The sequence below is a fragment of the Neophocaena asiaeorientalis genome, unplaced genomic scaffold (assembly GCF_003031525.2).
Source record: "Neophocaena asiaeorientalis asiaeorientalis breed wild unplaced genomic scaffold, Neophocaena_asiaeorientalis_V1.1 scaffold7, whole genome shotgun sequence".
NCBI classification, from domain to species: Eukaryota; Metazoa; Chordata; class Mammalia; order Artiodactyla; family Phocoenidae; genus Neophocaena; species Neophocaena asiaeorientalis.
In genome coordinates, this window is record NW_020185337.1 from 18818143 (window position 1) to 18830103 (window position 11961).

Below are 11961 nucleotides of genomic sequence, written 5' to 3' on the forward strand. Positions count from 1 at the left end.
GGAAATTTGATTATTTTTGTGACATACAACATCTTTTTTTTTTTTTTTTTGTGGTATGCGGGCCTCTCACTGTTGTGGCCTCTCCCGTTGCGGAGCACAGGCTCCGGACACGCAGGCTCAGCGGCCATGGCTCACGGGCCCAGCTGCTCCGCAGCATGTGGGATCTTCCCAGACCGGGGCACGAACCCATGTCCCCTGCATGGGCAGGCAGACTCTCAACCACTGCACCACCAGGGAAGCCCGACATACAACATTTTAAAATAATAACTGGAATTGTGACTGAAAACAATACATATCATTTTTAGGAATTTTATACAATTTCTGGAATACATATTAATAACATACATCCATAGAAACACAACATAAAGAAGGTTTAGTATTACTTCTTGTCTGACAATACTTGCCATGTAATTTAACATCAAATAAACTTAACTAGTTTAACATCTCTCCTTTTTTTCTTTTAATATAAGGTGAGAGAACCAATCTTTTGGGATGTTCCAGGGACCCTCTTGAAAATCCCAATTATTTCAAGGACAAAAAGATTTCATTTAGAATTTGATTTGGGGGGTTCAAATAGGATCATAGGTCATTGTGGTACAATATTTAGTCAATCCATTTAACCAAAGTGACAAGAAAATACTTTGCAGGAAGATATAGAAAGTTACATAATTGTTAAAAAAAATAAGTTCTTTTAATAGAGAAGACTCAGTTTTCTTAAGTAATCAAAGACTTGATAAAGAGAACGTGAAGCACAATAAATTATTTTGATAAAATACAGAATCTTTAACCTCTCACAATCTTATGAAGAGCAGACTAGTCTAAGAAAATCTTGTTCTTGCAAATGAAAGAAAATTTTTAGTTTTACACAAATATAAGTAAACTATTGTTATTAAAGCTTATTTCTTAAATATTTATAATAAATGCATTCAATTTTAGCCAGTTTGACTACACAAGGCAAAATTCTCTTTTCCTATCCTCCCTCCTTCCCTCTCTCCCCAACTCTGTATATCCACTTAGTTTGTCTTTTATTTTCTGCTTTCTCATTCTGAAATAATTATTTTAGGACAAAATTAGTCTTTTTCTATCTCCATACCTCATACCTTTTCTTAGCCAAAAACACATCTTATTCCCTTGCATACAGAGTTTTTTTCTTTCTAGTAGTTTCAATTACGTATATTAATTAGAATTCTTAACTCTTGGAAACTTTAATATCTAGTGACAACTAAGTAAGCAATTGTGAGCTGTCACACTGTCATTCCATAGACTGGCAAATTTAGGGGTACATTTCATAATTTCTAGAAGTATATGCTTTCTCATAGTACAATTTTTTTTTAATGTGACACAAGACATTTTACTGACAGATCTAAATATCTTTAGTTTCTCTGTAATAAGAAGCCAAAAGTGGATAAACCTATGTTCTGTATTTTATCTTATTTGGAAATGACCTCAATGAATTTCCATCCTTTAACTTAACATAGCAAAACTCTAAATTACCAAAGAGATTTAGAAAACTATTTAAGTAGACATATCATAAACCGTAATTATTTTTGAAAAGTTCACTTAAAATTTTTTTCTCCCCTAAAATTATTTCATTCACTTGTTCTTAACAATCATATTTAGATTACTCATAAAATGTCATGAGACATTAAAGCAGCTAGCCATCATCTTAGGTTATTTTTCTTTCTGACAAATTCTGTAACAGAGACACGTGAGCTTATTTGACTTTTAGTAAACCTAGGTCGAGTAAATTATATTTAATGCTGAAAACTCTAAAGACATGCCGATTTTAATTAAACCAACAAACTTAAACTAGCTTTTTATTTACCAAAGATTGTCCCAGACCCCATGAACTTGAAAAGCATTTGGGTTAGTGTCTATTATACTTCAGAGTGTTTAAAATATTTAAATTGATAAGTGCATGTTTTTCTTTAAGCCAGTTAAACAAAGTCAGTTAATTTTTTTTTTTTTTTTTTGGCAAACTAATTTTGGCAATACCATCCAGAGGTAGAAATATATCGCATATACATAACATATAGACATATATAAACACACAGATACCAACAGGGACCCTAAATTTTAGCCAAGAATCAGGTACAACAATACAATTCATTAGCTCGTAAATTACAGTTGAATCCAAATTGTGTCTCTGGAAGATGGAACAAGTGAAGGTTACCACTCAAATGGCTAAAGCATTTTACTAATTTTTGTGGCAAGGACTTTCATTTGTCCGAAATAAGTAATCCTATGGAAGCTGTGGATTAACTTTTCCGCAAGGGAAATTTTATAGCAGTTTGTGTTTTATTTTAAAAAGCCTCCCCCCACCTCCCACCCCGCCTTTTGTTTACTTCAGTCTCAGAGGATGGTGGGCTGTGTTATTAGTTATATCCTTGGGGTGTTTACATTTCAAAGACATGGAAGATTTACATCTTCAAGGGACAAAGAAAGAATGGGAATTGTCTCCAAGGAGTTTTGGAATATGTTTCTCTATAATTATCAGAAGTCTAGGGTAATTACTATTTTCCTTCTTTTTAGAACACTTCTGTTCCAATGTCCTGAGTTTTTACAATATGTGCAAGCATTTTGAGATGAACTGGGGAGGTTTGGGGGTTGGTAAAGATAGGTGTGTTTTGAATTGTTTCTAGAGCTGCATTTCTGGTTTTGCAAAGGTTTGCAAGATAAGGACAGTTGATTTTAATTCCTCAAAGATTGGGTTGCAGCCTGAATACTGTCAAGGGGCTGGCCCACCCATCCAACTACATTATCTTCAATTTGCTTCCTTATATCAGGGAGATTTCCAAAGAAGACGGAAATCAAAAGATTGCTATGTTCTGGAGCTTCAGGGTTTAATGCAGTATGCCTTTTAAAAGTCTGGATAAAGTCTTTAACGAAGGCCTTCAAATGTTTTCCTTTTCCTGAATGTACAATTCTGTCTCGGACCAGTTCACTTCAGGAGGAAAAAACCTCTACTGCTGCTTCTATTAGCCCCTGAATATTGGCCTCAAGCTGATCCATTTCCCGATTATTTATAGGAGGGCCTGGGTCATCTGCTTCTTCTGTGAGAGTTCCCCTCCACCCTGCCACCGCCAGGAGCTGTCTGTTTTGTCTGTTAACTACAACATAATTTTATTATATATAATCCAAAATAGTTTTTATGGAGGGGAAAAACACACCTTGTTAGCTGTAAGTGGGATTGTGAATGTACACTAATCTTTTTAACTCCTCCCTAAATTTGGTAGGAACTGAAAGTAGAGGTAAAAGGGTTTTGTAATTTAACAGAACTACCGCCATCCATAGACATGAATTCTTGCATTGGGGGTCCAGAAAACATTTGCAAGGGACATTGCATAGGAAAGCCTGAAGCTGGCAGAACCTGATTACAGGGTCTTGTAATCAGAAAAGTAGATGGAAAAGTACAAGGAGTTGTAAGGGGCAGCGAAGCCAGCCCTACCACCCATCCCAAGTGATTCTGCTAAATTCACCTCCTGGCTTTCATGATTTACACAAGTAATCTTTATACCCTGGGCCTGGTGATCTGGACAGAGTGCTTTCTGCAGATCTTAACAGGAAAGGGAAGTTAAAACAGGTAGATGGGGCTGAACAAGACAAAAAGAATCCTTCATCTCTGGTGGTGTTGTTGTCTTTAATATAGGGGAACCACAGCAAAGCTTGTCTAAAGAGATGCCAGTCTCGTGCGAATCATGAACTCACCAGTCTGTAAGGCTAGCTCAAACAACAAGCTTATAGGACCTATGCCTGTATTCAACCCTGTGATTTTCCTCCTTATGACAAACAACACAAAAGACAAAAGAAAACCATGACCTAGGAGGAGAGGAATCAATAGAAAGCAAGAATACTCATAACAAATCTTTATCAGAACAAATCTTTACCAGAGTCACTATACCAAAGGAACTGACTCACACAAATAATGTCTCCTGCTAATCTAAATCTACAAAAAGGAAAAGGATTCTCCCCACTCTTGCTTCCACCAGATCCTGCAGGCAGAGATCTAGGAGACTGATGTGGTAAGAATTCTTACCTTCTACCAGAGCTTCCAGGATCTCTCAGCTGCAGCAACCCCAGAACAAGCAATGTCCAGCCAAAGGAGAGCCCCACGTTCGGCACCAAACTATTGGGGAAGACAAATTTTCCCTTCGTTCCTTATAGGTTCTTTGGTTGGTCTCGTAAGTAAATTGACATAAGACAGATTAACAGGAGAAAAACAAATTTACTTTCATATGTTTGAGAGCCCCACAAAGATATGGAACTCAAAGGCAGTCGGGCAATTGAGGTTTATATACTACCCTGAGCTGAAGAATGGGATAGGGGCCCGAGCTTCAAAGGGAAGGAGGGCAATTCACAGGAAGGTGAGATGAGCAGGTCTTTGGTAATCAGATGTTTTCCCTGCCATATAGATGACGCTTTCAGGTAAACAAAAAGTTCTCTCTGGTGAAAGCTCTCTTTCTGGTACAGGCCTCTAATCTACGTTCTTTTAGGCAGTTATGGAGGATGTAAAAAGCTCTTCCTGAGTCTGCTGGGCCTCGACTGCCTTCAGTTCAAATTAATCTACCTGCCACATTTTCTCCCCTTCAAATGCAACCAATCACCACCACATAGACTCCTGTTTCTTCACAGCCTATTCATTTCTACCAACCCAAACCTGGATAATTTCAAAGCAATGCCTAGATACCTTATTTGATCTAAAAACATTTGATTATTATTTTTTAGTTTATGGACTTTCTTTAAGTAAAACCCAAATGTAATATCACATTTTAAAAGTAAACAGGAACTCTTTCATTAAATATCCAGTCAGTGTTTAAATTCCCCCATCTCATATTTGTTTCTCTTTTCTCAAAACAGGATTCCAAATAAGAGTGAAATAAGGTTCTTAAGTTGTAATTTTCTAATGCTCTCTGAAGTCCACTTTAATCTATATGTTTCCCAAAACTTTTATTTTTCTTGCAGTTTACTTGTTGAAGTAGTTATTTGTCCTGTATCATTTCCCACAGTCCAGAATTTGCTGATTGCATCCAATGGCGTGCTAAGGTACAGTTTGTATAGGAAAGGCAAGATACATGTTTGATGGTTTTCCTGTGATTGCATTTTTCCTGGTCGATTCTGGTTCTAATTTCTTGCTTCCATTATATATATAATCCATCTCCTGCCTGTGCTGTGCTTTCCTCATACTGCAGCATCCTATTCTGACCACTGGGTAGCACTTTAGTGAATATTCAGGGCCAACAGGCTACGTGTGAAGGATATGGTAGGATGGAATATCATACACCCCTGTTCTTAAAGGATTTTGAGTACTTTTCTTTTATTCTGCAACTTCATCCCCACTATTTCCTCAATCCTCACTAGTTTCTCTAGCCATGCCCTTGGGGTGGTTTCTTTCTACACACTAGACAATTCATCAGTGTTTTGATAAACAAAGGCAGTTCTCACTGTGCTTTAACTAATACTTTTTGTTTTTTTCCTTCTGGGTAAACTTTTATAGTATGAAAGGTATAATGGCCCCACAGAGCATACAGTGCTTCTGAATAAACTTCTTTGATGGGTTTCAGCAATCAAATTATAAGATAATTTTGTTTAGCAGGAATAGACTCTTAACTGGGTCTTAAAGGAACAGGCAAGGCATAGTCAAGGATGTGAGAGAATGTCCTATTTCTCAGTTTCTGAAATCTATAGATAGTTAAAGAAAACATTTTGAATGCCAAAATTCTTTTGGAGAAGCAGCTCAGGATAGTGGTTAAGGGCACAGAGTCTGGAGTCACCTCTGCTAGTTTGAGCAAATTACTAAACCTCTGAAGCCAGATTTCCTTGGCAAGATGTGGCTAAGGACAGCCTGCCTCATGGGAGGTCTATGAGCTATTTCCACTTCATATAATACAGTTAAAACCTTAATGATAGTTTATTAATATTAATGTATTTTTATCTTAATGAAATCAGTAAAGTCTAGCAAACTTGTGAAAGCAACACATATTTATTCCTTTAGTCAGTAAAGATGCCTGAAAGTATAGGCGTCTTCTTGTGACATGTTGATACTTATTGACCATCCTGGTATTTATATTTCACTTGATTCCTCTTTTTCCCATTTATTTATGTGTCTTTACTTTTGTAGCTGACTTTCTGTCTCATCACTTATTTGACTTCTTTTTCAATATTATATTAGCATTTCCTCTGTGGCTTCTCAAATCCTTACCCACAAGTGATACATATTTTACTTTATAAACTGTAGATATTTGGAGTATGGTTTTAAAGATTAGGTAAATACATGCTCAGAAATACATGTACTTTTAAAAACAGCAGTTATTATGTACTTGCAGCCTAAGTAAGTCATTATTTAAAATTAATAGGGATGGATTTTACTTGATCCCAATACATGATCAATCTAGCCAAAGAATTCACCAGCAACACTGACCATTACTTGGATGACCTTTGAAGAATGCAACAGACACACCCAAATACACATACACACACATATCCAATAACATTCACCAGTCTTAGCACCTCATTTGTGATAGAAAGCAAGTCAGTCCTGCATATTTACTTGTCCAGTCTATATCAAAATCTTTTAACAAATTAGGTTAGAAAAATAAATCCCTAAAGCTTAAAATGCAAAGAAACAGGAAATTTACCTTATTTTTCTCATACCTATCACTAAAAGTTATCTAAATACTAATGAGAGGACTAATGATGTCATTGGCTCCTCCCAATTTAAAGAAGTTATTGCTGCCCCATTTTATCACTAAGGCTATTTGATGCTTAGAGAAAGCTTAAGAAACTTGTTCAACATCACAAAAGATCTAGAATCTGTAGAAGCTAGGATCTGAATTCAAGTCTTGTGATACTACAGCCCTGGTGTCTAACCACCAATCAGCAGAACCTATGTTCTTGACGTGAACCAAGAGGTGAAACACTGAAAACAGTACCTTTACTCCATGTTTAGAAGTAAGGTATTTGGGGGATGGTTTGTATCTTATTTAATTTATAATTAACTTGGACTTTTAAAATTTATAAAACAGGAGTTAGGCAGAGGTGGATGACCTATAAGCTTCTCTGCCCAGCTAATGTAAGAATGAGCTTTAGTTTGACGTTTTCTCACCGTCATCCATTTCCTTATCCCTTTCCCTACCTGTATTTTCAAGATGAAGACATGGGGAGATGTTATTTACATCAGGCATAGTTTTAAACGGAAGCTACATTGACTGAGGGACTATTTGATATCTTTGAGCAAGTTCATATCGGCTCACGTTGCCTCCCTGCTCTTTTAATTTTCAGTCACCTCTTTTTACAATTCCTTTTCTGGAATAAATGCAAAGCAACAAAAGGTATTTAATGAAGAACACTAATAAAACCATGACCACAACAGGTTGAATTTGCGGTATCCTAAGGAGAGATAATTGGAAAACTGACCAAATAGTTGCGTTTTCTTCTGCGTAATATGTATGGTTTCAGTCTTGAAGTTTGTTTTTTAAATTTGTTTCTTTGCCGTTATTAGAAATAAAGTATAAAATATGTATGCTTTTACATTATAAATGGTTATATAAGTTAAAAACTTACAAAAAGGTAAAAATAACATGCACAGCTACCCAGCAAAAAGTACTTTTCATATTTTGTTGTACCTTCCTCCAATCTGTTTCACCTTTGTATCTGAATTCTACCTAGGCTGTATCCATAATATATACAACAACATTTATATACTGCTAAACATTGTATCCTAAAGAGGTTCTTATTTTTTATATAATTTTTATGTCATAGTAATAGATGTTTTAATAATCTTGAATTGTTGAATGATAATTTTCCTAATTCTTCACCATCCATTGAGCATTTAGGTTAACAATTTTTACTGCTGTCATTGATCCTGTGAGAAACACCTTTGTTCTCTAGCTTTGGACTGTTTCCCCGAATGGTGCATTACTTGGCCAAAAAATTGTACATTTTTAGCGTTAATAACACCTGTTGCCTCAATGTTTTACCAAAGGCACTGTATAGTTTAGAATGCTAGCAGTGACACTAAGGAGTGCCATTTTCATTACATCCCTTCCAGTACTGTATATAAGATTTTTTTCAAAATATGGTTGTGATTTTTAAAAGTGAATAATGGTACCTCTTCAAAGTCTTTGAATGCTTTTCATTTAAATATTAGAGTGAAGGAGCCTCCCAGGAAGGAATTCTGGAAGATACACCTGTGGATCCTGACAGTGAGGCTTATGAAATGCCTTCTGAGGTAAGAGTTTATACACGTGAAACTCCAAAAATAAAATTTAAGAGTTCAAGTTGGGTCCAACAATCAGTAACCCAAATCTGTCACTGTCAGATTTCCCTTATGTTTGTCCTTAAAGAGAATGACTTACTCTCTAGATGCACAAGTTAGCCAAATCCAGGACATGTATTGTGTGGACAGCTTTCAAGCTGTGAATGGTTTTTACGTTTGTAAAGAGTTAAAAAAAAAAAAAAAGGCAACAGCACTGATAGAGACAGTTTGTGGCCCACACAACCTAAAATATTTACAGCCTGGCCTTTTACAGAAAGAGATTGCTGGCCCCTACATTGAAGAATTATTTTACTAGACACTTTACCTTCTAAAACAAATGCCAAAATGGAAAGTTAGAGAAATCAACTAAATGCCAAAAGTAGTAATTATTATTTGCCATCCATTTCTAGTGAGACGTTTGCATAGTAAAAGTTACTCAAAAAAATTAGAGAGTAGAAATATGATAAATGCATAGTTTGCAATGGATCAGTCTAACATTTTAAACAGCATACTTTAATTTGAAAGTAAGTTTCTTTAATAGAAAAGGTATCACAAGAGAAATTAGAAAACACTTTTAGATGAATGAAACTGACTCAGGAAGAAATAGAAAATCTGAATACATGTCTAATTGAAAAAGAATGAATTATTTAAAAACCCAGCCAAGGATAGAATTCCAGGACCAGATGGCTTCAATGGTGAATTTTACCAAACATTTAAAGAAGACAAAATACCACTAATTACAATTAATGCCAATTAACTTATCATCCAAAAAAATAGAAGAGGGAGCACGCCCTAACCAATTCTGTGAGAACAATATTACCCTGATATCGAAACCAGACACCACCACTAAAAATTGAGTTAAAGCGTGTTGTAGTTAGGTTATTCTTCTTCTTCATGGCGTTATTACAAGGCATATTGACAATCATCCCATTTGCAGAAATTGAGCTTAAATTATTTGCCTAATTAATTTTACCAGTATTGGGGGTCTTTTTATACGTGGCACAATGCTAATAAACACTACAGAAATACAGGAAGAGTAACTGCTAGTACCCGGATGCAAGGAGTTTACACTCTAGTAGGTTTGAAAAACAAATACAAGTGCATCCCTTCATTTATTCATCATGATACCCCTAACAAACCTTACTGACTGCCTTTTATGCACCAGGCATCACAGGGGCAAAAATATACACGATGCACAGAAAAGGTTAACATTTTACAAGATTTCTTTAGATCAGTCGGGAGAAGTTTTATAGCAGAGGTGGGTAGTGATCTGCGTGGGAAGGGGTGGGAGATATGATAGGCCAAAATGAAGGGAGGACATTCTAACACAAGGAAAACTCCAAGGCATACATGTCTGGGAGTGCATGTGGATATGTCAGAGGCACAGTGAGTAATTAAATGTGGTTCAAGCTTTGAGAAGAGTGACAGAGGAAGGCTGCAGAGATGGGTCAAAGACGAATTGTAAAGTACTGTAAAAACCTGGCCATTTAAGTTTGTACTTCATTCAGAAAGCAGCTTGAGTTATTGAAAATATGTTTTTAAGCAGGATTCTGCTATTATTAGAGTTGTTTTTTAGGAGGACTAATCTGGCCACTTTGGTTAAGACCATCAATATTTTTATTGTCTATGTTATCCAAGTTCTAGGGAGAGAGAAGGAGCTTTGAAATAGTAATAATTGAAGCCACAGATGAAGATATTCCCAACTGGGAAAGTAAAAGGAGAGAAAATGTGACTTGCCTTTAAATGTTGTAGAACCAAATCAGGTGATTTCTTAGAAAGAAACTAACACTTTAGTTGAAGAAGATGAGAGCCAGATAAGATAGACCGGCTACTGTGTCCTACAGGACTGTCATATGATTACTAAATGGCGCATGTGGAAGTAGAATTCAGACACCCTAATGCTGATCACAAGAATAGTAATTCCCTTTTATATTTGACAGGAAGACAAAACTATTAAAAAGAAGAAAAATATACTGGATGTAGCAGAATAGTTCTAGAACTGTTAAGACTCTAACCTTTATTCAAAGTGGCAAGCCATGTCCCATCTCATTTTTGCCCTAAAGCCCCGATCACTGGTCACTTATACTAAAACTTCGTGTTGTCTTTCCGATTTTCCTATTATTAGGAAGGGTATCAGGATTACGAACCTGAAGCCTAAGAAATATCTTTGCTCCCAGTTTCCTGAGATCTGCTGACAGATGTACCACCCTGTACCAGTGCTCAGTTCCAACGTGCCCAGTCATGACATTTTCTCAAAGTTTTCAGTGTGTCTTGAAGTCTTCCATCAGCAGCGATTGGCGTATCTGTACCTGCCCCAACTCAGCATTTCGGTGCTTCCCTCCCACCTAATATATGATAGCAGGGTCTCTGTGTGCTGTGGATACTGTGAATTCAAATCTAAAGTGTTAAATTAAATTAAAAACACCTAAGTGACTGCCACTTATTTCTAAATCACCACTAAGTTTTTGTTGCTGATGTTGAAAAATTGTGAGTGATTTACTATAATATGATTTACTATAATATATTATAAGATTTTCAGGTGTCTTTTAATGATTCTAAATATATTGATGTATTGTGAAATTTAATACATATAATACTTAAATACGTGAGCATGAAACTATGCACCTATAAATATTAACTATAAAATGTTAGTTTTGTGATGTGTTTTATCTTGTGTTTGTATATAAATGGTGAAAATTAAAATAAAATGTTCTCATTACAAAAATCTTATTTTTATCCCATCTCACTTGAATAATAAAACCATGCTTATAAACAACATGCAATGAGAGCTGACACGATTAACTTAAAGTTCTTCATGGCCATTTGAAGGAGGATAGATTTTAGAGCAGTTTAAAAAGATGAGATGAAACATTAACCCTTTACTGTGGGAATTCCCTGAAGCAGCACTGCCCAAAATACGTTCTGATGTGCACTAGTACCTTAAGAGACCCTACTAAAAAAGTGGGTTCCCCTCCTACACTGTTGGTGGAAATGTAAGTTGGTGCAGCCACTATGGAAAACTGTATGGAGGTTCCTCAGAAAACTAAAAATAGAATTACCATATGATCCAGCAATCCCACTCCTGGGCATATATCCAGACAAAGCTATAATTCAAAAAGATATATATGCACCCCTGTGTTCATAGCAACTGTTCACAATAGCCAAGACTTGGAAGCAACCTAAATGTCCATCGACAGATGAATGGACAAAGAAGATGTGGTACATATATACTGGGCTGGCCAAAATGTCTGTGTGGGTTTTTCACAAATGAACTTTTTGGCCAACCCAATAAGCCATAAAAAAGAGTGAAGTAATGCCATTTGCAGCAACAAGGATGGACCCCAGCGATTCTCATACTAACTGAAGTAAGTCAGAAAGACATATGATATCATGTTGTGTAATCTAAACTATGACACAAATGAAACTAACTACGAAACAGAAACAGACTCACAGACATAGAGAACAGACCTGTGGTTGTGGGGGTGGAGGAGGGAAGGATTGGGAGTTTGGGGTTAGCAGATGCGAACTAGTGTATATAGGATGGGTAAACAGCAAGGTCCTACTGTATAGCCCAGGGAACTATAGTCAATATCCTGTGATACACCATAATGGATAAGAATAAGAATATATACGTATAACTGAATCACTTTGCTGTACAGCAGAAATTAACACAACATTGGAAATCAACTGTACTTCAATAAAATAAA

General features: G+C 36.1%; 1 protein-coding gene across 2 annotated transcripts in view; it reads left to right on the forward strand.

Moving 5' to 3' along the window:
• SNCA (synuclein alpha) overlaps positions 1-10979 on the forward strand; it is a 127269-nt gene extending 116290 nt beyond the window's left edge. The window contains exons 5-6 of one of the 2 annotated variants that reach the window (XM_024736195.1): positions 8147-8227; positions 10380-10683. In XM_024736195.1, the coding sequence (XP_024591963.1) occupies positions 8147-8227; positions 10380-10412 (114 nt within the window). In that variant the 3' untranslated portion in view covers positions 10413-10683. Of the gene's footprint in view, positions 1-8146; positions 8228-10379 lie in introns of both variants that reach the window. The other variant, XM_024736196.1, reaches the window with a different exon arrangement.
• Positions 10980-11961: the final 982 nt, after the last annotated feature.